Here is a 26,894-nt window from a genome sequence, read left to right on the forward strand (position 1 = left end):
TTTATCATTTTAAAAGGCTAATTGATCAATAGGAAACCCTTTCACAATTATGTTAGCACAGATGAAAACTGTTGTTCTGATTAAAGAAGCAATAAAACTGGCCTTTAGACTAGTTGAGTATCTGGAGCATCAGCATTTGTGGGTTCGATTACAGGCTCAAAATGGCTAGAAACAAAGAACTTTCTTCTGAAACTCATCAGTCTATTCTATTCAATGCTAGAAATTGCCAAGAAACTGAAGATCTCGTACAACGCTGTGTACTACTCTGTTCACAGAACAGCGCAAACTGACTCTAATCAGAATAGAAAGAGGAGTGCGAGGCCCCGGTGCACAACTGAGCAAGAGGACATTAGAGTGTCTAGTTTGAGAAACAGACGCCTCACAAGTCCTCAACTGGAAGATTCATTAAATAGTACCCACAAAACACCAGTCTCAGGAGGCGACTCCGGGAAGCTGGCCTTCTAGGCAGAGTTGCAAAGAAAAAGCCATATCTCAGACTGGCCAATAAAAAGAAAAGATGAAGATCTTGCCATGTTTGATAACAAGTGGCATATTATTAATAAGAAGCTCGGTTTCCTACTATAGGTAGTTGGCTGCATAGTGATAGCAACATTGCAACTCTGATGCAAGTACAATTCCCTTCTGCCTGGTAAGGGACCTCCTATATGTGCACATGTGCACCAACATTTTTTATGGGCATAATCATAGAATTACATATATGATTGGAACCTATTTCTTCCTATTCCAAAAAATAAGTGGTAAGCCTACCTGTTTGATAGACACAATTATGCTATCCATAGATGTCGGTATAGCCAAATACTACCATACCGTGTCATGCACTGAATAAATATCTATGTGTCTGGGAAGGGCTTGGTGTGTTTGGTTAAAACCAGGGATTGAATTGAGTGAAGGTATCACATACCCGTTGTTAAAAAAAGGGAAAAAATAATATATTTTGTTTGTATATTTTGAAATAAATACATGAAACGTATCCAATTTATATCAAGCGTTCTATAACAATGCTTTACTCGGTGATGCCTTATGTTAGAAACAAGTTCTAAAATGCCCGTGAAAGACGTGACTCCGATGCATATGGGGATATACTGATTCCCCTCTATGACATTCTGAAGCTGAGCTGCAGCATATAATATTAGAGGAGATTAAAAGAAATGACTTTGCTATTCTGTCCCTATTAATTGAGCTTTTCTCTTTCTGAAAAGAGAAGATGTTTGTTTAAACCCAGGCAGCTTTTAGAGAAGCACTTCTGTTGTTGTGTTATACGAGTAGCCAGCAGTTGAAGCTTACATTTTTCTGCGTCAGTAGAGCCTCTGTCTGGGTGGAAAGTTCACTTTTGAAAGTGCCATGCTTAAATTCATTAGGATGTCTAAGATGTAATTATTTGCAAAAAAGACACTCTGGTTTAATATTGAGAAATATGGTAAGAATGTCTATATCTCTGTCCATTATATCCTGAAACTTCTATTTTGTGTGGGGTAGGGGTTTGCAGATTTTTGTCTTGCCTAGGGTAGCAGAACGTCCAGGACCGGCCCTGTCTAGGACCTTCCTAGAATAAGTATTGACGCGCAAACTCCGAATATCAAACTAAAAATAAATGTAATGCAGTGTATTTGTTTAATTTATAACATGTACTTATTTGAAGTAATAGATAACGCATGTATTATTTACTGTATCTTACAATGTCAACATGTTTCATATGATGACAACTGCGCTGTGCTGGAAGTCGACCACTTCTCCCATAAAGCATTGCAATTTACAACATCTTTGCCAAAACGAATCGAATTGGTTATTTATTCACTGCAAGAAATGAAATTGGATTGAAGTGTGCATGGATTTGTACAAGCTGAGGTAACAGAAAAAATACATTTGCTTCATGTAGATTGTCTCAACGTTTCCATGTATTAAATGCGCAGCAAGGTTGACATTAATTAGTTTCCTCCACATCTTGCATGAGTGATTTGATGTCAACAAGTTCAGGATATTGTCAGCTAGCAAGCTAACGTTAGCCAAATTCCCTTGTTATTAGCTAGCAAAGATATACGGCAATAGCTAACTATTATTTTAGGTTTCCCATACTACTACGGACTTACTTGCACTGCAAAATAAGAGAGACGCAGACTTTCTGAAATCTAACGTTAGACGCTTGCAGCCTGTAAAGTTAGCTAGCCAATGAAGGTAACGTTTGCTAGCTAGTTAGCTCTAGCATCCTATTTACCTAGCTAGCATTAGCATGTTAGCTATCGTAACAATAAACACAACTAGGTGAGTTTATTTGGTTGAACACATAAATATGGAACAGGTGGATAGTTGGCTAGCTATGGTTTGGTTGGTTGTCAAAGACTAACTAGCATAGTTAGTCATCACTCTCTTTCTTGGTAAAATAGCCCTTACACAGCCTGGAGGTGTGTTGGGTCATTGTCCTGTTGAAAAACAAATTATGGTCCCACTAAGTGCAAACCAGATGGGATGGTGTATCCCTGCAGAATGCTGTGGTAGCCATGCTGGTTAAGTGTGCCTTGAATTCTAAATAAATCACTGACATTGTCACCAGCAAACCACCATCACACCACCTCCATGCTTCACGGTGGGAACCACACATGCAGAAATCATCCGTTCACCTACTCCGTGTCTCACAAAGACACAGCGGTTGGAAGCAAAAATCAGATTAGACAGATTTTCACCTGTCTAATGTCCATTGCTTGTGTTTCTTGGCCCAAGCAAATTTCTTCTTATTGGTGTCCTTTTAGTAGTGGTTTCTTTGCAGCAATTTGACCATGAAGGCCTCATTCACGCAGTCTCCTCTGAACAGTTGATGTTGAGATGTCTGTTACTTGAACTCTGAAGTGTTTATTTGGGCTGTAATCTGAGGCTGGTAACTCTAATAAACTTATCCTCTGCAGCAAAGGTAACTCTAGGTCTTCCTTTCCAGTGGTTGTCTTCATGAGAGCCAGTTTCATCATAGCGCTTGATGGTTTTTGCGACTGCACTTAAACTTAAAGTTCTTGACATTTTCCGGATTGGCTGACCTTCATGTCTTAAAGTATTGATGGCTTGTTGTTTCTCTTTGCTTATTTGACCTGTTCTTGACATAATATGGACTTGGTTTTTTACCAATTGGATCAGTCCTCTGTATATCACCCTGATTGGCTCAAATGCATTAAGAAGGAAATTCCACAAATTAACTTTGAACAGGGCACACCTGTTAATTGAAAAGCATTCCAGGTGACTACCTCATGAAGCTGGTTGAGAGAATGCCAAGCGTGTGCAAAGCTGTCATCAAGGCAAAGGGTGGCTACTCTCAAATATAAAATACACTTTCTTTGGTTACTACATGGTTCCATGAATTTGATTATAAAATGTAGAAAATAGTAAAAAAAAAAAATAACCCTTGAACGAGTAGGTGTCCAAACTTTTGACTGATACTGTATGTAATTTTCAATACACTCATTGCCTACAGTTTTATCAGTATATATCTTTTAGACAGACTTATATGGGATGGTTTCTAGATTTCATGAGTTGTCAAGGAAGTAAATATATATTTTTTTATATATATAACTAGGCAAGTCAGTTAAGAATGCATACTTATTTACAATGATGGCCTACACCGGCCAAACCCGGATGACGCTGGGCCAATTGTGCACCGCCCTATGGGACTTCCAATCATGGCCGGTTGTGATACAGCCTGAATTTGTACCAGGGTGTCTGTAGTGACACATTTAGCGCTGAGATGCAGTGCCTTAGACCACTCTGCCACTCGGGTGCCCTTTGACCACATTGTCTCTGCAGTATATGTCTTCTGCCCTTTTAGCGCTCAGTAAAATACTGAGGAGGGGGGTGTTGTCACATGGAGTCTATTCAGCGCTAGAAAGCTCACTAGGGGCCACATAATCTGTCAAGTGTGGGTGGAAATGTGTTCTCGTTTGTGATGCTCCATTTTTTTTTAGCTGTGCCATATCTGTTTGGCAGGAGAGAGAGACCTCCACACTGGGCTGGGTCCCAATGGCATCTGTCCTACATCTCTCTATTGCCAACAGTGTCATCATACATTGCGCCTCCTGTGAGAATTATCCTTACCTCTTTTTCCATTGAGTGTGCACTTGTGAGGGAAAGAACAGAACAGACTCAACTTGAGCATTTGGCTGGCTGTAGGCCAAATGTGCTGTTCTAAAGTCCTCTACCTTCTCACAAGCTTTCTGAATTGTCCTGATAGGGCAATTCGATAGTAACAGATTTGTGCTGAGACTCAGATTGTTCACTTTTAAAATGTATGCCAAACAAAAACTATTGATTTCAAAGTTCAACAAACCATACAACTCCATTCACAAGGACTACTTTTAACAATTTACATTTTACAAAAACACATTTACTGGAAGAACAATTTCTGTAAAAATCGCTGTGACCACGTTTTCCAATTAAAGATTCAACGATGTCTGCAGAATTAATGGGGTGTCAGCCAGGATGTCAGTTAGATGACAATTTAGCTGTCAACTTGCCGGCTTTCGGACTATTTAAATAAAACTGTTGCCGGCCAAAAGTACTGTGAGGAAAGAAAATACTATTTCAAAATAATGCTTTTTATTCATTAATAGGAAACCAGTTGACCTAAATACCATCATGCTTATTGCTCTAATTTTCATAATTTAGTGGAGTTAACTTCTCTAGTGTAGGGGGCAGCATAGGGAATTTTGGATGAAAGGCGTACCCAAATTTATCTGCCTGCTACTCAGCCATAAAAGCTAGAATATGCATATAATAAACCATGATGCTCTCTCCACCATACTTTTTGATGTGTGCTGTGTCTTTTTTTTCTCCACACATATAGTTTTGTGTTCCTTCCAAACAACTCAACTGTAGTTTCATCTGTCCACGGAAACTTTTGCCAGTAGCGCTGTAGAAAATCCAGGTGCACTTTTGCAAACTTCAGATGTGCAGCAATGTTTTTTTTTTGGACAGCAGTGGCTTCTTCCGTGGTGTCCTCCCATGACCACCATTCATGTTTAGTGTTTTACGTAATGTAGACTAGTCAACAGAAATGTTAGCATGTTCCAGAGATTATGTAAGTCTTTAGCTGACATGCTAGGATTCTTCTTAACCTCATTGAGCTTTCTGCGCTGTGATCTTGCAGTCATCTTTGCAGGAAGGCCACTCCTAGGGAGAGTAGCAACAGTGCTGAACTTTCTCCATTTATAGACAATTTGTCTTACCGTGGACTGATGAACATCAAGGCTTTAGAGATACTTTTGTAACCCTTTTCAACAATTCTTAAAATTAGGTCTTCTGAGATCTTTTGTTTGAGGCATGGTTCACATCAGGCAATGCTTCTTGTGAATAGCAAAATCAAATTTTGTGAGTTTGAATTTTTTTAATATGGCAAGGCAGCTCTAACCAACATCTCGAATCTCGTCTCATTGATTGGACCAGGTTAGTTGAGGCTTTTGGAGAAGTCATTAGCCTAGGGGTTCACATACTTTTTCCAACCTACACTGTGAATGTCTAAATGATGTATTCAAAATAGACGAGAAAATTATAATTTGTGTTATTAGTTTAACTTCTTATGGCTGCAAGGGGCAGTATTGAGTAGCCTGATAAAATGTGTCCATTTCAAACGGCCTCGTACTCAATTCTTGCTCGTACAATATGCATATTATTATTACTATTGGATAGAAAGCACTCTAGTTTCTAAAACCGTTTGAATTATTTCTCTGAGTGAAACAGAACTCATTCTGCATCACATCTCCTGACCAGGAAGTGGAATGTCAGAAATCGATGCTCTGTTCAACTTCATGCCTATACATGGGCAATGAACGTAAGAGTCTACGTACACTTCATACACCTTCCTCTGGGTGTCAAGAAGGCTGTGAGAGAAGAAATGAGGTGATTATCTCGATCTGGGATGGAATAAATCCTCTTGGAATGACGTGTACCCAATTTCCGGTACTCTGAAGAACGCAATTTGGACAGTGGGGTTGCCTTTTGTTTTGCTGACGTTATAGGCGACTATTATTTCCGGCTTTGATTTTATTTGATACATGTCGCCATATCATCGTAAAGTGTTTTTTCAATATAGTTTCATCAGATTATTGAAATTTTTTCGGGAGTTTTGCCGTGTTCCGTTCTCTTCCGTTTGTTTACATGGAGAGATCCGTGCAACCCGGCTAGCGCGCTTGCTAAATGGAGAGAGAAAGTTGCCATTCTGAATCCAAACAACGACTCATCTGGACGAAGGACACCTTGTTCAACATTCTGATGAAAGATCAGCAAAAGTAAGACTCAATTTATGATGTTATTTCATATATCTGTCGTAGTCGCCGGCGCCCAAGTGTTTCTGGCTATTGTGCTAAGCTAATATAACGCAATAAATGTTTGTTTTGTTCGATAATGTCCATTTGTCCAAATTCCTCCTTGTTGTTCTAGCGTTCAGTACACTTTCCAAACTCAGGACGCGCGGCCAGGTCCAGCGGAAAGTACAGACGAAAAGTTAAAGTAATATTATAGTCCGTAAAAACATGACAAACGAAGTATTGAATCAATCTTTAGGATGTTTTTAACATAATTCTACAATAATTTTCCAACCGGAGTATTCCTTTGTCTTCAGAAGTGCGATGGAACAGATCTCGTTCTCACGTGAATGCGCATGTTCAGGTCATGATAGACCTTACTCATTCCTCTCTCCTTCGGCCCCACTTCACAGTAGAGGCATCAGACAAGGTTCTAACGACTTGACTTCTAGTGGAAGTCTTAGGAAGTGCAACATTACCAATTAGAGGTCGACCGATTAATCGTGATTACAACAATACTGAATGAACACTTTATTTTAACTTAATATAATACATCAATAAAATCAATTTAGTAAGTAAATATTGAAACATGTTCAATTTGGTTTAAATAATGCAAAAACAAAGTGTTGGAGAAGAAAGTAAAAGTGCTATGTAAGAAAGCTAACGTTTCAGTTCCTTGCTCAGAACATGAGAACATATGAAAGCTGGTGGTTCCTTTTAACATGAGTCTTTAATATTCCCAGGTAATAAGTTTTAGGTTGTAGTTATTATAGGAATTATAGGATTATTTCCCTCTATAACATTTGTATTTCATTAACCTTTGATTATTGGATGTTCTTATTGGCACTTTAGTATTGCAAGTGTAACAGTATAGCTTCCGTCCCTCTCCTCACTCCTCCCTGAGCTCGAACCAGCAACACAACGACAACAGCCACCATCGAAGCAGCGTTACCCATGCAGAGCAAGGGGAACAACTACTCCAAGTCTCAGAGCGAGTGACATTTGAAACGCTATTAGCGCGCGCTAACTAGCTAGCCATTTCACTTCGGTTACACCAGCCTCGTCTCGGGAGTTGATAGGCTTGAAGTCATAAACAGCGCAATGCTTGACGCACAATGAAGAGCTGCTGGCAAAATACACGAAAGTGCTGTTTGAATGAATATTTACGCGCCTGCTTCTGCCTACCACCGCTCAGTCAGATACTTAGATGCTTGTATACTCAGTCAGATTATATGCAACGCAGGACACGCTAGATAATATCTAGTAATATCCATGTGTAGTTTGATTGTTTTTTATAAGATAAGTTTAATGCTAGCTAGCAACTTACCTTGGCTTACTGCATTCGCGTAACAGGCAGTCTCCTTGTGGAGTGCAACGAGAGAGAGGCAGGTCGTTATTGCGTTGGACTAGTTAACTGTAAGGTTGCAATATTGGATCCCCCGAGCTGACAAGGTGACAATCTGTTGTTCTGCCCCTGAACAAGGCAGTTAACCCACCGTTGCTAGGCCGTCATTGAAAATAAGAATGTGTTCTTAACTGACTTGCCTAGTTAAAGGTATAAAAATATATATATATTTTAATAATAAAAATCGTCTAATCGGCGCCCAAAAATACCGATTTCCGATTGTTATGGAAACTTGAAATCAGCCATTCCGATTAATCGGTCGACCTCTAATGTAAACATATAAAAGTGGCATTGTTTAAAGTGGCTAGTGATAAAAACAAATCATCAATTTTCACATTGTTAAAGTGGCTGGAGTTGAGTCAGTATGTTGGCAGCAGTCACTCGATGTTAGTGATGGCTGTTGAACAGTCTGATGGCCTTGGGATAGAAGCTGTTTTTCGGTCCCTGCTTTGATGCACCTGTACTGACCTCGCCTTCTGGATGATAGCGGGGTGAACAGGCATTGGCTCGGGTGGTTGTTGTCCTTGATGATCTTTATGTCCTTCCTGTGACATCGGCTGGTGTAGGTGTCCTGGAGGGCAGGTAGTTTGCCCCCGGAGATGCATTGTGCAGACCTCACTACTCTCTGGAGGGCCTTACGGTTGTGGGCGGAGCAGTTGCCATACCAGGCGATGATACAGCCCGATAGGATGCCCTCGATTGTGCATCTGTAAAAGTTTGAGTGCTTTTGGTGACAAGACGAATTTCTTCAGCCTCCTGAGGTTGAAGAGGCCCTGCTGCGCCTTCTTCACCACGCTGTCTGTGTGGGTGGACCAGTTCAGTTTGGCCGTGATGTGTACGCCAAGGAACTTAACTTACTACCCTCTCCACTACTGTCCCGTCTGTGTGGATAGGGGGGTGCTCCCTTTGCTGTTTCCTGAAGTCCACAATCATCTCCTTTGTTTTGTTGATGTTGAGTGTGAGGTTATTTTCCTGACACCACACTCCGAGGGACCTCACCTCCTCCCTGTAGGCCATCTCGTCGTTGTTGGTAATCAAGCCTACCACTAATTTATAGATTAAGTCGGGAGATAGTAACTCAGTAAACAACTTTTCCCGTGGTGCCCCAAATTACTAAATTGTTACATTATTAATTTAATCTAATAACCATTAAACAGATAAGGATTCGATAAATAGCATTCATCACATTAATGATAGTCACGACCGTGCTCATGGGTCCTTTAACATGTAAATTTACAGATTTATTGTTTGAGAGCATTTTCTTCATATTGTATCTCCCATTCGTTTTGACCTCTCTTTCCTAGGTTTGGCTCCCTGTAGACGGTGATGGCGCCAGGGGATATGGTGCCGGAACATGCCAAGCAGCATAAGCTCAAACAGGAGAAGGAGAAGCTTCAGAGCACCACCAGGCCTGATAGAGACTCTGAGCCAGATGGATCTTTTGTCTTTGAGGCCCACGATGCATGGAAGGACTTCCACAACTCTTTGCGCCAGTTCTACGAAGTGGGGGAGCTCTGTGATGTTACACTGAAGGTAGGCAGAGTATGTGGTCCCGTGTGGCTCAGTTGGTAGAGCATGGCGCTTGCAATGCCAGGGTTGTGGGTTCAATTCCCATGGGGGGACCAGGGTTCAATTCCCACGGGGGACCAGGATGAATATGTATGAACTTTCCAATTTGTAAGTCGCTCTGGATAAGAGCGTCTGCTAAATGATTTAAATGTAAATGTATGGTTTTATAGTGTTGTCACAATACTCTTCATACTCAGTTAGCTATATCATGGCAGGAAGAGTAAGTAAACATGAAACCGACGTGTCATGTGTGACGACAAAGCCTTTTCATGTCTGTTTTTGTGAAGTTTAATGGAGACCAGTTAGGCCTATTGAATCAAATTAGTTTGAATCGTTGAATAGTTGGTGAAAGCCCTTGTCTCTTTCAAAAAAAATAAAAGGCACAATATAACCACCTGAAGCTTGTGGAATGAATAGCTCAGGGAATTAATAACCTTTGAGCTGACATTAACTTGTTTCCGTCCTTTCTCCCTCCCTCTCCCTGTCTTTCTCTCTGTTCTCCCCGTGTTCAGGTGGGAAGCAGGCTGATACCATGCCACAAGCTGGTGCTGGCCTGTGTCATCCCTTACTTCAGGGCCATGTTCTTGTCTGAGATGTCAGAGGCCAAACAGGACCTGATAGAGATCAAGGACTTTGACGGAGGCGCCATCCACGACCTGGTGCGTTTTGCCTACTCCTCCCGCCTGACCCTGACAGTGGACAACGTGCAGCCTCTCCTCTATGCAGCCTGTATTCTGCAGGTGGAGCTGGTCGCCAGGGCCTGCTGTGAGTATATGAAGGCACACTTCCACCCCTCCAACTGCCTGGCTGTCCGCACCTTTGCCGAGAGCCACAACCGCGTCGACCTGATGGACATGGCGGACCGGTATGCTTGCGAGCACTTCCGGGAGGTGGTGGACTGTGAGGACTTCCTGTGCGTGTCGCCTCAGCACCTGAGAACCCTGCTGTCCTCCAGCGAACTGAACATCCACTCTGAGAGACAGGTTTACAACGCTGCTGTCAAGTGGCTGAAGGCCAACCCCCAGCACCATGAGGCCTGGCTGGAACAGATCATGACTCAGGTCAGATAGTAGTCGCACACATCTCAGCCTTTGCATTTTAATGAATTCTCAGATGTAGATATGCTTGTTGGTGCTTATGTGTTTCTGTGTGTACATTGACTTTGTTGTCTGTTTATGGAGTTTTTGCATTTCCACTACTCCTGTGTGTGGTGTTTGAATCTGTGCTGTGTCTGTATTACCCGGCTGCCCTGCAGGTGCTTCTGTGTTTTACGTCCGAGTGTATGTTAACTCTGTGGTATATATCTGTGTGTCCTGTAGGTGCGCCTCCCCCTGCTCCCAGTAGACTTCCTGACAGGCACGGTGGCCAAGGAAGAGATGATCAAAGGAAATCTGAGCTGCCGGGATCTGCTGGATGAGGCCAGGAACTATCACCTGCACCTCAGCAACAAGGTGGTGCCTGACTTTGAGTATTCAGTCCGCACCACGCCTAGGAAACATACTGCAGGTAACAGACTGGTAGCCTGTCCAACTATTAAGCAATCAGCTACATAATAGGGTTGAGCTTGTACAATGCAGAACAATGATCAAGAAAAAGCTGGAATTCCTGCAATTCTTCATGTCGCTTGTATTTATTACGAGCCTGACAAATAACAAAACCTTCGGTCTTTTGATTCCTCTTGAGTGTATATTTATATGTTGAGCTGGCATTGCAGTGTTGTTTTTCTCACTGGTCCTGCTCTGACCTTTGCCCCCCAACTCTCCTCAGGGGTATTGTTCTGTGTTGGTGGCCGGGGAGGTTCTGGTGACCCGTTCCGCAGCATCGAGTGTTACTCCATCAGCAAGAACAGTTGGTTCTTCGGGCCTGAGATGAACAGCAGGAGACGCCATGTTGGAGTAATTTCTGTAGGAGGTAAGAGAGGGTGAAAGGAGAGATGGTGAATAGATGGATATAGGACTCTAGTTGCCAAAAGCCCGTTTTAGCATGGGCAGCGCCATTGAGGACTTTCACCATTTTGAAGGAGTCAACAGTGTGGGACTTCCAATGGGTTAAGGGAGGATCAAATGACTCCAACTGGTTCATCAAGAGGGATCAGCCAATGAATTATACTTGTGAAGAAGAAAATTGGAGATGGCCTGAATGGCATTGTCCATGCTCTAACGCCTTAATTAGACGGATACAGTGATGCGATGTCTATGGCGTTGGGAGAACAGTAGGGATTTAGCAACTCACCGATACACATCGGTCCCCAGTTCAAATGTTTAAGATGCAAGTGCATCAGTATGCGTGAGCCAAAACCGATCCAAATGACAACCGATTCTTTCTTTTTTCTGCCTTATTTAAAAAATATTTATTATTGAATTGATTCAGCTTATTGAACTTTTATGCATGTAACTGCGTATGACATTGATCTACAAGTCAGATAACAACTGTTTGCACAGTGCGGGAGATGCAGCTGCTTGTGCCAATGAGAGGTAGGCCTACCCTATCCCTTTTTCAAATATTCTTAGGCTACATCTGCGTGGCACCTTTAGCATTCAGGTGTTTGTAATATTAAATCATGGGCTTTATTATTTGAGGGACAACCCATGTAATTTGCTGAGTCATTGTTACCAAAATGCTGTGTAGGCTACCGGAGTGGACACATCTCACATCTTGCTGATTGTACATCTAAATTCTGATTGGGGCTTTTTGACTTCCAGATTCTCCGTATTAAATGTTTTTGGTAGTTCTCCTTTAAACAGTATTTTTTTACATGAACAGGGTAAAGGTGTAATTTCATAACAAGGACAGCAATAATTTTTGCGAGCTGTACTGGTCATAACGGGAAAAGACAGCAGCTCTCCTCTGTAAAGTTCCAAACGGTCAAAACCATTTGCTTTTGAGACAAAAGCTGTAAAATCAAAAGCTGTTATAAAAATTGTTTATTACCAGTCAAAAGTTTGGACACCTACTCATTCATAATTTTTTTTTTTTACTGTTTTCTACATTGTAGAATAATAGTGAAGACAAACTAAGAAATAACATATATAGGAATCATGTAGTAACCAAAAAAGTGTTACACATATCAAAATATATTTGAGATTCTTCAAAGTAGCCACCCTTTGCCTTGATGACAGCTTTGCAAACAATTGGCATTCTCTCAACCAGCTTCATGAGGTAGTCACCTGGAATGCATTTCAAATAACAGGTGTGCCTTGTTAAAAGTACATTTGTGGAATTTCTTTCTTTCTTAATGAGTACACACTTTTTCATTTCCCTGCTGTATCAGACCAAAAAAAAACATATCAGTATGGCTCTAGTCATAGATAATTTCTCAAAATAAGTGATGACATATTACTAGGTCAAAAATGTTTTATCTGCTACATGACAAGTTAATCAGTGGGTGATGAGGATTTCAGATAAAAATTGGAGGGATGAAAACAACTTGCCCATCTTATAGTGGTAGATGGTCAGTCTGCCCTATTGCGTCATACATGCAGGCGCAGCATATGTTTTACTATTGTTACAGGCTTTGGTTTTTCATTTATGTTTTGACGTTGGACTTTAGCACATATGGCTCGATATCACTTAGGGCGCACCGATTGGCATCACCTCGTTAGTCATTATGTGGTGGCATCTTTGAAGCCTATTCCCGCTTTTGACAAACCTTTCAGCAGGGTTCTGGTGGATTGTGTTGGTCCTTTGCCCAAAGCCAAGACGGGTAACCAGTTTCTCTTAACCATTATGTGTGCTGCCACTTGTTTCCCTGAGGCCATTCCACTGAGGAAAATCACGACTCCCAGTATCGTTAAGGCCCTGGTGAAATTATTTTCAACGTTTGGACTTCCGCAGTCGGACCAAGGTTTGAATTTCATGTCAAAGGTCTTCCAGCAAGTGCTACAACAGTTGGATGTAACCCATTGCCCCTTTAGTGCCTACCACCCAGAGCAGCGTAGGAAGTTGTTCAGGAATCTCTTGGTTTTTGTCCGAATGAACTTGTGTTTGAACATCATGTCAGACTTTCAGCCTTGCTTATAGGCAAGGACATTCAACATTTACAGCACTTACACAAGTGACTGATGATTGACTGAGAGAAATTGATGATTTAAAAGAATGTGGGAACTGTTTTGTTAGACTTAAGTGTGCCTTTTGACATTATCGAGCAGAGTCTGCTGATTGAAAAATGTATGTGTATTGGCTTTACACCCCCTGCTTTATTGTGGATAAAGAGCTACTTGTCTAACAGAATACAGAGGGTGTTCTTTAATGGAAGCCTCTTCAACATAATCCAGGGAGAATCAGGAATTCCCCAGGCCAGCTGTCTAGGCCCCTTACTTTTTTCAATCTTTACCAATGACATGCCACTGGCTTTGAGTAAAGCCAATGTTGTGACTTTACTTTCATTAATCCAATGACTGTTATTCATCAAATCAGCAAACTATTTTAAATTAGTCATGTAATAATTAACTCATTAGGAATTTGGGGCACCACGAGAGCGGTTGTTTAGAGTTACCATCTCCTGAATTAAACTCTAAAGGTCTTTACTTATCACATTCATAAAAAAGTCAACGTATTAATCATATTCTGAACAGTCGTAACTTCCTGCATCTGCAAAATCCCCAGCCTTACTTATTATTCAGTACTACACAAATTAACTAAATGATAACACAGAATGAACATACACATTAGGAAAAGGTCCCTGGCAGACTGACGCAACATATGGCAACTTACTACACAACGACATGACGAGGGAGGGAGCTTAACAGAGCTGCACTTAGTTCCAGAATGGGTGGCAAGGAATAAGTCGTAAATATTTCAAAAACTAAAAGCATTGTATTTGGGACATATCATTCACTACCTCATAAATCTTGTACTAAATAATGTGGAAGTTGAGCAAGTTGAGGAGTAACCCTGGATTGTAAACTGTCAATGTAGACATTGTTAATGTTGTAAATGACTATTGTTGCTGGAAACAGCATACTTTTTAATGTAATATCTACATAGGCGTACAGAGGCCCGTTATCAGCAACCATCACTCATGTGTTCCAATGGCACGTTGTTAGCTAATCCAAGTGTATCATTTTAAAAGGCAAATTGATCATTAGAAAACCCTTTGCAATTATGTTAGCACAGCTGAAAACTGTTGTTCTGACTAAAGAAGCAATAAAACTGGCCTTCTTTAGACTAGTTGAGTATCTGGAGCATTATCATTTGTGGGTTCAATTAGTCTCAAAATGGCCAGAAACAAATAACTTTCTTCTGAAACTTGTCAGTCTATTCTTGTTCTGAGAAATGAAGACTATTCCATGCGAGAAATTGCCAAGAATCTGAAATTCTCGTACAATGCTGTGTACTTCTCCCTTCACAGAACAGTGCAAACTGGCTCTAACCAGAATAGAATGAGGAGTGGGAGGCCCCGGTGCACAACTGAGCAAGAGGACAAGTTCATTTAGTGTCAAGAAACAGGCTCCTCACAAATCCTCAACTGGCAGCTCCATTATAAATAGTACCCGCAAAACACCAGTCTCAACGTCAACAGTGAAGAGGTGACTCTGGGATGCTGGCCTTTCAAACCGCTTTTTTCCACATTTTGTTACGTTACAGCTTTATTCTAAAATGTATTACATTATTTTTTCCCTGAATCTACGCACAATACACCATAATGACAAAGCAAAAATTATTTGAAATATTTTTTGCAAATGTTTTAAAAATAAAAACCAAATGCCTTATGCAAATAAGTATTTAGACCCTTTGCTATGAGACTCAAAATTGAGCTCAGGTGCATCCTGTTTCCATTGATCGTCCTTGATATTTCTACTACTTGTTTGGAGTCTAGCTGTGGTAAATTCAATTGATTGCACATGATTTGGAAAGGCACACACCTGTCTATATAAGGTCCCACAGTTGACAGTGCATGTCAGAGCAAATGAGTTCGAATGAGCTCATGAGTTCGAAGAAATTGTTCGTAGAGCTCAGAGACAGGATTGGGTCGAGGCACAGATCTGCAGAAGGGCGCCAAAACATTCCTACAGCTTTGAAGGTCCCCAAGAACACAGGGGCCTCTGTCATTCTTAAATGGAAGAAGTTTGGTACCACCAAGACTCTTCCTTAGAGCTGGCCGCCCCGCAAAACTGAGCAATCAGGGAGAGGGCCTCGGTCAGAGAGGTGACCAAGAACCTCATAGTCACTCTGACAAAGCTCCAAAGTTCCTCTGTGGAGATGGGAGAACCTTCCAGAAGTACAACTATCTCTGCAGCACTCCACCAAATCAGGCTTTTATGGTAGAGTGGCCAGACTGAAGCAACTCCTCAGTAAGAGGCACATGACAGCCCACTTGAGGTTTGCCAAAAGGCACCTAAAGACTCTCAGGCCATGAGAAACAAGATTCTCTGGTCTGATTAAACCAATATAGAACTATTTTTTCATGAATACCATGCATCACGGCTGGAGGAGAACTGGCACCATATCTACGGTGAAGCATGGTGGTGAAGCATGTTGTGGGGATGTTTTTCAGCGGCAGGGGCTGAGACTAGTCATGATCGAGGGAAAGATGAACAGCGCAAAGTACACAGACTGGGGAGAACGTTCACCTTTCAACAAGACAATGACCCTAAGCACACAGCCAAGACAACGTAGGAGTGGCTTCGGGACAAGTCTCAATGTCCTTGAGTGGCCCAGCCAGAGCTGGAAACCTGAAAATGCTTGTGCAGTGACGCTCCCCATCCAACCTGACAGAGCTTGAGAGGATCTGGAGAGAAGAATGGGAGAAACTGCACAAATACAGGAGTGCTAAGCTTGTAGCGTCATACCCAAGACGACTCGAGCCTGTGATTGCTGCCTAGTTGATTCAACAAATTACTGAGTAAACCGCTTCTACACCCAAGCCTTAAAACTGCTGAACAACTAATCAAATTCCACCCGGACTATCTATATTGACCCCCCCCCCCCCCCCCCCCTTTGTTTTTACAGCTGCTACTCGCTGTTTATCAATGCATAGTCATTTTTCAAATTACCGTGACTGTCCTGAACCCCGCACATTGACTCTGTACCCCCTATATATATATATATAGCCTCGTTATTATTTACATTTCTTGTTACTTTTTGATTAAATTTTTTTAGTCTATAGTTTATTTAGTAAATATTTTATCAAATATATTTATTGAACTGCATTCTTGGTTAAGGGCCTCTAAGTAAGCATTTCACGGTAAGGTCTACTACACCTGTTGTATTTGGCGCATGTGACCATTTGTTTTTTTTGTTTTTTTTTCGCGTAGTTTGCCCAGTGCTCCAGTTGTCTTGAGAGACCTTTAGTTGTCTCCCCCTATTTGATTTCTAGACAAGCATTCCTTTGTCTGATCTTCCCTGTTTTAGTTTTGCTTCACCATTTTGGTTTGCTTCCTGTCTTAAGTTTGGTGTGGGTTTTTCAGAACCCCTCCTAATACTCCACCTGTTTTTGTTGTCAGTGCCTCTTTGTACCTCCTAGCCTTTGTCGATGTGGGGACCTGGAGAATCTTCCTTGTTTTCGTATCCTTTTGGGGATTTCCAATACCCACGAGGATAGTATACAAGCGCACACAAGCTCAGAGAAGTCAGCTCAGACAGATTCCGCTCAGTTCCTGAGCTCCATCAGTATCAGATATTAATATGGAATGTGTTTGCATCTCATCAAACCGAATCGCATCAATTTGTTCCGCTAATCAAATCGCACCGAATGGTTTCAAACTAAAAATATCGTTCCTGTATTGTATCAGAGTCCATGTACAGTATCTAGATGTGTATCGAATTGTGCTTGTATGGCGAGATGCACATCCCTAGAGAATAGCCTTCACATGATGGATACATGTTGGTTCAGTTCAGTAGTATGTTTTCTCGTAGGTCTCTTTTCTTAATTATGTTTAGAGTGCATTATAGAATCTCCAGGGATGGTCTGAGCACAGACACTGATAGTTTAGCTTGCTTCCACTCTGAAAAGCCTATTAGCTTGAAATAAACTAGCTTCAGGATATGAACAAAACAGGAGAAAAGCATCTACCGCTCTTCTTTGGTTTCATTCCACACTATAAGCTTTTCTTAAACACTTTCAGGGAAGTCGGATTTGTTGTATTCCAGATATAATCATTGACCAGTACCTGTCCTGAAATGTGATCAGTAGGCCTACCATAAATTCTACATCCTAAACCATAGAGGTTTCCATAGTTAGGATTGTTTCCCCTGCACAGTTGAGTTCAGTCTTTATATGGATGGATGGATGGATGGATAGTCGGGTTATGAGGGTCTTGTAGTCTTAACCTTGTGTTCCTTAACCTTGTTTTCATCTTGGTCCTCTGTAGCTAAGTTAGAGCATGACGCTTGGAACAACAGGATAGTGAGTTTGTTTCCCGGGACCACCTGTACGTAAAATGTATGCAAGTATGACTAAGTTGCTTTTGATCATAAAACAATTCATTATTTATTACATCTCTCAGGTAAAGTGTATGCAGTAGGGGGCCATGATGGTAGTGAACACCTGGGCAACATGGAGATGTTTGATCCTCTCACCAACAAGTGGATGATGAAAGCTTCCATGAACACTAAAAGGTATGTAATGTCTGGCAAATTTAGTCTCTAATATGAGTTAGAGATTTTGTTCTAGAAATGTAGTTTTACAGCAAAAAGATACCTAAGTATACTCACACTCATACTGAACTATTTTCATTGCTGTGTGAAGGAGAGGCATAGCTTTGGCAGCTCTGGGAGGTCCTATCTACGCCATCGGTGGTCTAGATGACAACTCCTGTTTCAACGATGTAGAGAGATACGACATCGAGAGTGACCACTGGAGTGCTGTGGCTCCCATGAACACGCCCAGAGGTGGAGTGGGCTCTGTGGCCTTAGGGGTGAGAACAAGACACTCTGAACACCTGGCTAGACTGATCATATACTAAACTCAGCAAAAAAAGAAATGTCTCTTTTTCAGGACCCTGACTTTAAAAGATAATTCATAAAAATCCAAATAACTTCACAGATCTTCATTGTAAAGGGTTTAAACATTGTTTCTCATGCTGGTTCAATGAACCATAAACAATTAATGAACATACACCTGTGGAACGGTCGTGATGACACTAACAGCTTACAGACGGTAAGCAATTAAGGTCACAGTTATGAACACTTAGGACACTAGAGAGGCCTTTCTACTGACTCTGAAAAACACCAAAAGAAAGATGCCCAGGGTCCCTGCTCATCTGCGTGAACATGCCTTAGGCATGCTGCAAGGAGGCATGAGGACTGCAGATGTGACCAGGGCAATAAATTGCAATGTCCGTACTGTGAGATGCCTAAGACAGCACTACAGGGAGACAGGACGGACAGCTGATTGTCCTCGCAGTGGCAGACCACGTGTCACAATACCTGCACAGGATCGGTACATCTGAACATCACACCTGCAGGACAGGTACAGGATGGCAACAACAGCTGCCCGAGTTACACCAGGAACGCACAATCCCTCCATCAGTGCTCAGACTGTCCCCAATAGGCTGAAAGAGGCTGGACTGAGGGCTTGTAGGGCTGTTGTATAGGCAATTCCTCACCAGACATCACCGGCAACAACGTCGCCTATGGGCACAAACCCACCGTTGCTGGACCTGACAGGACTGGCAAAAAGTGCTCTTCACTGGTGATTCGTGGTTTTGTCTCACCAGGAGTGATGGTTGGATTTGCGTTTATCGTCGAAAGAATGAGCGTTACACCGAGGCCTGTACTCTGGAGCGGAATCGATTTGGAGGTGGAGGGTCCGTCATGGTCTGGGCCGGTGTGTCACAGCATCATCGGACTGAGCTTGTTGTCATTGCAGGCAATCTCAGCGCTGCGCATTACAGGGAAGACATCCTCCTCCCTCATGTGGTACCCTTCCGGCAGGCTCATCCTGACATGACCCTCCAGCATGACAATGCCACCAGCCATACTGCTCGTTCTGTGCGTGATTTCCTGCAAGACAGAAATGTCAGTGTTCTGCCATGGCCAGCGAAGAGCCCGCATCTCAATCCCATTGTGTATGTCTGGAACCTGTTGGATCGGAGGGTGAGAGCTAGGGCCATTTCCCCCAGAAATATCCGGGAACTTGCAGGAAGAGTATGGTAACATCTCACAGCAAGAACTGGCAAATCTGGTGCAGTCCATGAGTAGGAGATGCACTGCCGTACTTAATGCTGCTGGTGGCCACACCAGATACTGTCTGCTCATTTTGATTTTGACCCCCCAACCTTTGTTCAGGGACACATTATTCCATTTCTGTTAGTCACATGTCTGTGGAACTTTGTTTCAGTTGTGTAATCTTGTTATGTTCATACAAATATTTACACATGTTAAGTTTGCTGAAAATAAACGCAGTTGACAGTGAGAGGACGTTTCTTTTTTTGCTGAGTATATTATGGATCCAGTGTTCATTAGGGCACACCATAGCAACATTTTTCAAAACATTGTGCAGCAGAAAACAAGTGTCTTTCATTCAGATAGTTCTTCCCTGTTTTGTGCCTAGTTGACACGACCCAGGTGTTACATCACATTTATACGTACACTCATCACACATGACATCCTCAGATGCTTTCATAACCATTTTATGTCATTGACATTGAGTTAAGAGATTTTATCCCCCAAGATTTTTGTGATTTGAAGTCATAAAAACAGGCCATAATAACCATTAACCCTATCAGTCCAGAGACCCCAGCAAAAATCAGCTTTTCATTTATCTGACTTTCATTTATCTGCATGCCAAATCACACCAGCCCTTATACTGTATTTAGTCTCACAATGAAGAGTTTTACCATTTTCTTTTCAGGACAACCAGGCCTCAAGTAGAACACAAAACAAGGTGACATAAACGGTTGCATTCATGAGTTTGATTGACCAATGTCAATAAACAAAAAAGGTCCCCCCTGATAGATGAAGGTACAGAAATTGTTTGCTCAGTGGGAAATTAATATACAACTAGTCAGCGACAAGTTTGTGGAGTTTGACAGCAACTATGTGATCTTGTTACAGTATTTTAGACTCTATGTCCTTGGATTTCCTATGATTTTTTTTATGTAGAAGAACCCATTAACGACTCTTGTGTAGCTTGTGAGCATCATTAGCTACATGTGCATGTTTGTGCATCTTTTCATACATAGTTTTTAATGTGTAGCTCAAACCATTCTGACTCAGCCCCAGTTAATCACACATACTAATGGATGCAGAAGAAATAGATGAATCCAATGGTACAACCCAAAAGTCTCTAGCTCAAACACACAATGTTTAAAAGGGTTTAGAAGTCCAAATCACACTGGTGTCGCGGTGGAACTCAATGGGTTAATCCTCTCCTCCCCTGTCAGAGGTAGACCTATATGTTAACACTCTCCTGTCCTGTCAGAGCCACGTGTATGCTGTGGGGGGTAACGACGGTGTGGCCTCTCTATCCAGTGTGGAGAGGTTTGACCCACATCTCAACAAGTGGACGGAGGTCAGGGAGATGGGCCAGAGACGGGCAGGGAACGGAGTCAGCGAGCTCAACGGGTGTCTCTATGTAGTGGGTAAGAACACAGCTCAGCACCACTGCATTTACATTTTGGGATGGGGGGGGGGGGCTATGGATCTGTCTCTGTATGTACGTTAGTCACGTGATATCTGGCACCAGCTGGCCCGATTTTTATTTATTTATTTTATTTTTATTTAATTTTTTTATATATAAATAAATAAAAAATAATAATAAAAGAAATTATTTTTTTATGAAACTTGAGTGAATAATGCGTCATGCCATAGAGAGCTGGCATTTACAAAATTACACTGAGTTGCCCAAGGGGGGACGCTAGAGTAATCAACTGGAATTCCATACTTTGAACAAGCATTTCTCTGGTCCTGTTGAATAATTGTCACTAATTGGCCCATCTGCCCGAGAGGGCGCTGCATAATTTGTGGGGGACGACATGTTTGTTGTTTAGCAAATGGTCTTATCCAGAGTGACTTAGAATCCATGCATTCATTCAAAGTAGGTCAAATGACCACATATCGATTCACCACATCATTGGAAACAAAACCACCTTCTCATACTTCACATCATTCCACTGGCTGCTTATTGCTATGGGTCACATGCCCTCCCCCCACTCACACACCACTACACACAATAGTTGTTGGCTTGTAAACATGAATCAGGAGGGAGAAAAGTTATTGTTTTGTCAAGTTGGTTGCTAATTAAAAGCGATCCATAAGGATGGGGTAATTTTATTGTGTTGCTGAATTTGAAGAGTCATCTAAGGCTGTTTCAGAGCTCTGGCCGGACTTTTAGCTGACCCTAGTTTGCATGAGTCAGCATTGGTGTGTTTGGAGGAGGAAAAGCTACTGATAACCTCAGTCTATGCATTGACCTCAGTGGATGGAGTAGCTCTTTATTGAAAGTCTGCAACTTCACTGACTGCATAAACTTAAACAAGATATCACACTGTGGATGATATGTGACTTAGACTCTGTTTTTCAAAGCAATTTACAGTGAGTGCATAGATTTGTAGTATGTTTGTGATCCCTGTGTGAATTCAACCCACAACCTTGGCATTTCTAGCACCACACTCTTACCAATTGAGCCAGCTTTACAAGAGTATTTGATTCTGTCTTTCGGTCTGTCTGCGCTGTCAGGTGGTTTTGATGACAACTCCCCGCTGAGTTCTGTGGAGCGTTTTGACCCCCGTCTGAGTCGCTGGGACTACGTCTCTGAGCTGACCACGCCCCGGGGCGGAGTGGGTGTGGCCACGGTTATGGGTTGCGTGTTTGCGGTTGGAGGTCACAACGGGAACATCTACCTCAACACAGTGGAAGCCTTTGACCCCCGCATGAACAGGTGAGCTGGAGAGGGGGGGATTGGAAGGGGTTCTGTTCAGGCGAGACAGATGGGTTGTATCGGGTCAGCTAAATCAAGCGAGCCCATTTTATAAAAGAGTATCTCTGGCCTACTACACCACCACCTGTACACTGGACACCTTTTACAGTATCCTGTTTTTTTTTTACAGTTGAAAGGAAATTCTACATTTTGGAGCAGCTAGTCTGATGTTGACATTTTATATCGATCTGTGTTGTGTGTCTCCTCAGATGGGAGCTGGTGGGATCGGTGTCTCACTGTCGGGCCGGCGCAGGAGTGGCTGTCTGCTCCTCTCACATCAGCCATATCAGGGACGTGGGCCAGGGCTCCAGCAACGTGGTGGACTGCATGTGATCCCTGAGCTGATCACACCGACCGACTGCACGGGAAGACCAACCCAACCCAAGCACTCAACCACACTGTCACTGAACAGGAGCACTAGTGGTTGTTCCTTTAAGCACTGACTGGAGGGTTCTGCCCAAAGAATGTAAGAGGAGCGCTGCACCACCTTGTGAACTAGCTGCGCCACTTTGAGAAATAAGAGGCTTAACTTTATTTGTTTATCATATAAGGCAACTTTTTGCTCTCGATTGCAGGAAATGGCACTTACAGGTGTTGAAAACCTTTATCAAGTGTAAATGGCTGAGAGTTGAGCTTTAGACATCATATTAAACAAGCCTTGTGAATATCAGCTTGTATTTTAAGAGCAACAAGTTAGTACTTACAGTGCATTCGGAAAGTATTCGGACCACTTGACTTTTTCCACATTTTGTTACATTACAGCCTTATTCTAAAATGGATTAAATAGTTTCCCCCCCCTCATCAAGCTACACACCATACCCCATAATGACAAAGCAAACCATTTTTGAAAATGTATTAAAAATAAAAAAACAGAAATATCACATTTACATAAGTATTCAGACCCTTTGCTCAGTACTTTATTGAAGCATCTTTGGCAGCGATTACAGCATTGAGTCTTCTTGGCACACCTGTATTTGGGGCATTTCTCCCATTCTTCTCTGCAGATACTCTCAAGCTCTATCAGGTTGGATGGGGATCGTTGCTGCACAGCTATTTTCAGGTCTCCAGAGATGGTCTGATCAGGTTCAAGTCTGGACTCTGGCTGGGTCACTCAAGGACATTCAGAGACTTGTCCCGTAACCACTCCTGCGTTGTCTTGGCTGTGTGCTTAGGGTCGTTGTCCTGTTGGAAGGTGAACCTTCGCCTCAGTCTGAGGTCCTGAGCACTCTGGATCTCTGTACTTTGCTCTGTTCATCTTTCCCTCGATCCTGACTAGTCTCCCAGTCCCTGCCGCTGATGGTGCCAGGTTTCCTCCAGACGTGACGCTTGGCATGTAGGCCAAAGAGTTCAATCTTGGTTTCATCAGACCCGAAAATCTTGCTTTTGTCTGGCCACTCAACTGTAAAGGCCTGATTTGGTGGAGTGCTGCACAGATGGGAGAACCTTCCAGAAGGACAACCATCTCCACAGAGGAACTCTGGAGCTCTGTCAGAGTAACCACCTCCCTAACCAAGGCCCTTCTCCCCACGATGGCTCAGTTTGGCCGGGTGGCCAGCTCTAGGAAGAGGCTTGGTGGTTCCAAGCTTTTTCCATTTTTAAGAATGATGGAGGGCACTGATCTTGGGGACCTTCAATGCTGCAGAATGGTTTTGGTACCCTTCCCCTAGTCCTTTCCGCGACATGGACAATTCTTTCGAACCTCATGGCTTGGTTTTTGCTCTGACTTGCACTGTCAATTGTGGGACCTTATATAGACCGGTGTGTGTCTTTCAAATCATGTCCAATCAATTTAATTTACTACAGGTGGACTGATCAATGGAAACAGGATGCACCTGAGCTCAATTTCGAGTCTCATAGCAAAGGATCTGAGTACTTATGTAAATAAGGTATTTTTGTTTTTTATAAAATTTCTAAAAACCTGTTTTCGCTTTGTCATTATGGGGTATTGTGTGTAGATTAAGGTAATCAATTAATTTCATACATTTTACAATAAGGCTGTAACGTAACAAAATGTGGAAAAGTCAAGATATCAATTTCACATTCATCACCGTCTGGTAGATAAACTGAGAGCTCTTCATAGGTTCCCAGCAGTCTCTCATATAAAACGGTGAGAGAGAGTGGATTGTGGAGCTGTTTAAAGACTCAGTAAACAGAACCGGGTTTAGGATAGAAATCAGTTGACATTCTTTTGATTCCAGTTAAACCAAGGAGACGATGCTTTTATTTTTAGTTTGTTTTTTTATTTCGGGGCTTTCTAGCAGTTCCATCTGCATAGGCTCAGTGATGCTAAAACCTCTTCAGTGTTAGCATTAGCTAGCTGTAGCCTTTTTGCGTTTGAACAATCATTCCTGACAGACTGAGTCTCATTGGGATGTATAAAACTATGAAAGTCTTTTGCAGAGTTAGATTAACTTGTGCTACAATAAAATAGGTTTTTGAAATGGCTGAGGGACTAGAGCTACCCCTCTGTACAGACAGTCTGGGGTCTTAGCAGAGTGCTACCCCTACTCTCTGTATTCTACTCGAAGATAGCTGAGCTGTCAGTAAACAAGTGTGCTTTCAGACGTGTGAAGATTAATCTTCTATCTGCCAAATGGTTAATATATATTTTAATATATGGAGTTGTGTATTATGAAACCTGTGTATCTTTGGTGTTATTCTTTACCAGATATCTTTAATGTATTGTTGTGGACTACTTTCCTGCAATAGTCAGGGGTTTGAACATACAGTATTGTGTCCTATGGCAATTTTGATGCAATTTGAAAATGTTTTGACAGTGTCTGCTCTTTTTTTGAGGCTTTGAGTTTGAAGCTTGTTCCTCACCCTTATTTTCTTGTATATCCTCCTGGTCATGTTAAAGCATTTCAGGTAGTTCTGGATTTTATTGTAAAACTGCTGTTGGTCAAAACATTAACTGAAGATTTAGATTTTTAAAACAAAAATGTTTGAAGAGATGATGTGTATATATAACATTAAGAACAACTGATCTTTCCATGGTAGACTGGCCAGGTTTATCTAGGTGAAAGCTATGAACCCTTATTGATGTCACTTGTTAAATCCACTTCAATCGGTGTAGAGATTAAGGATTTTCATGCCTTGAGACATGGATTGTGTGTGTGTGCCATTCAGAGGGTGAATGGGCAAGACAAAAGATTTGTGCCTTTGAATGGGGTATGGTAGTATGGGGACAGGCGCAACGGTTTGTGTCAAGAACAGCAACGCTGCTAAGTTTTTCATCTGTGTATCAATATTGGTCCATCACCCAAAGGATATCCAGCGAACTTGACACAACTGTGGGAAGCATTAGTCAACATGGGTCATCATCCCTGTGGAACGCTTTCGACACTTTGTAAAGTCTATGCCCCCATGAATTGAGGCTGTTATGAGGCAAAAGGGGGGGGGCTGCACACAATATTAGGGAGGTGTTCCTAATGTTTGTTATATTTGCTCTTGTACCCCCAATTTTGAATTGTTGCACCTTTGGTTTGCTGTATTCTACAATTCAACTGTAAATGCTGCCTCTTATCATACATTACACCAGGGGTGTATACTGACTTGCCAACCATAACATAGAATATGAAAGATTGTGCTTTTTTTGAACATTTGTTTATTGGTTCAGTTGTATGCTGTCTCGTCATTTCCTCCCCTTTTTTACAGCTTGAATCTTAATTTACTGTTCATTTAGTTGGTATTACTATAATAAAGCTGTCAATGTATAGATTTAAAAAAATATATTGCACATTTATTGAAAATGAAATATATCAAAGTCAATGATGAATTTGTCTCCCAGTGTTGTTGGAAAGCAGACTGAACAAGGTTTTTCTCTAGAATTTTCCTGTGCTTAGCTCAAGCATACCCATTACATCAGTGATGTGTTGTGTTGGATTTGCACCTAACATAACGCTTTGTATTCAGGACAAAGTTTTTAAAAATGGCATGTTTTTTGCAGTGTTTTACTATTAAGCGATTAAAGCCATTCAACTCTGACTGTTTTAGTCTCCATTGGCCTCATGGTGAAATACCTGAGTGGTTTCCTTCCTATCCAGCAACTGAGTTAGGAAGGACGAATGTATGTTTTTAAAAATGCATTATAAGTGACCCATACACTGAGAAGACTATCTGTTTTATAGGTTTACTGCAAGTAGGCTAAACACAGACAAGACAGAAAGATAAATGCGGTAAGAGACCCACTAAAGCAGCACCGCCCCGTTAAGATTCTGAGCCTGCCTTGCAGGGTTGGTCTAACAAATCCAAAGCCCCTGAATTGGTGAGCATAATATACAAGGAATTTCTCAGAGCTGCTATTGAGAACATTGACGACCTTGCACCTAGCGGTGGGAATTCCGATGGGGTGCCCACACCCAGGTAGTGGCAGTACTGGCAACACTAGCTGCAGTAACCCATGGGGCGGGGGTCATACAATCAGAGAGGGGGCAAATTATTGTGGCGCTGATGGCACAAAATAATCAAAGGACTGCACAGAAATGCTTGGGAAAATGGTCACAACGGGAGACCAGTGTGTGTGTGGTTTATATCAGAGCTCCATCAGCTAGGACTTGACTTAGGTTAATAAAATATCCACATTATTGCAAAATCTTGCATGACTCTCAAACTGCTACTCAAACTGCATTCGCACATCAAGTCCTTTCTTGAGTTGAGGCTCAGGAATGGAACAACTGTAACATCTGAGCTTGTGGTTGTTTATGGGGGAAGGGTGGGGAGTGTGTGTGTGTCTGTGTATTCCACATCTGTTGCTATGGAG

The 26,894-nt window shown here is 42.0% G+C and overlaps 1 protein-coding gene across 1 annotated transcript; it reads left to right on the forward strand.

Annotated features, from left to right (window-relative positions):
• Positions 1-1,770: 1,770 nt before the first annotated feature.
• LOC129819094 (kelch-like protein 8) lies at positions 1,771-26,119 on the forward strand. The gene is made up of 10 exons (XM_055875654.1): positions 1,771-1,866; positions 9,006-9,234; positions 9,783-10,331; positions 10,590-10,776; positions 11,038-11,181; positions 17,718-17,829; positions 17,960-18,128; positions 20,636-20,795; positions 21,892-22,093; positions 22,342-26,119. The coding sequence occupies exons 2-10, from the start codon at positions 9,028-9,030 to the stop codon at positions 22,463-22,465; spliced, it is 1,854 nt and encodes a 617-aa protein (XP_055731629.1). The 5' UTR covers positions 1,771-1,866; positions 9,006-9,027; the 3' UTR covers positions 22,466-26,119.
• The last annotated feature ends 775 nt before the right edge of the window (positions 26,120-26,894 follow it).

Source organism: Salvelinus fontinalis, chromosome 21 (genome assembly GCF_029448725.1).
Source record: "Salvelinus fontinalis isolate EN_2023a chromosome 21, ASM2944872v1, whole genome shotgun sequence".
Taxonomy (NCBI): Eukaryota; Metazoa; Chordata; class Actinopteri; order Salmoniformes; family Salmonidae; genus Salvelinus; species Salvelinus fontinalis.

Coding starts and splice junctions, on each gene's coding strand:
- LOC129819094 (XM_055875654.1), top strand. CDS start 9,028: ATGGCGCCAGGGGATATGGTGCCGGAACATGCCAAGCAGCATAAGCTC. Junction 20,796..21,891: donor CGGGTGTCTCTATGTAGTGG/GTAAGAACACAG, acceptor CTGCGCTGTCAG/GTGGTTTTGATGACAACTCC. Junction 22,094..22,341: donor TTTGACCCCCGCATGAACAG/GTGAGCTGGAGA, acceptor GTGTCTCCTCAG/ATGGGAGCTGGTGGGATCGG.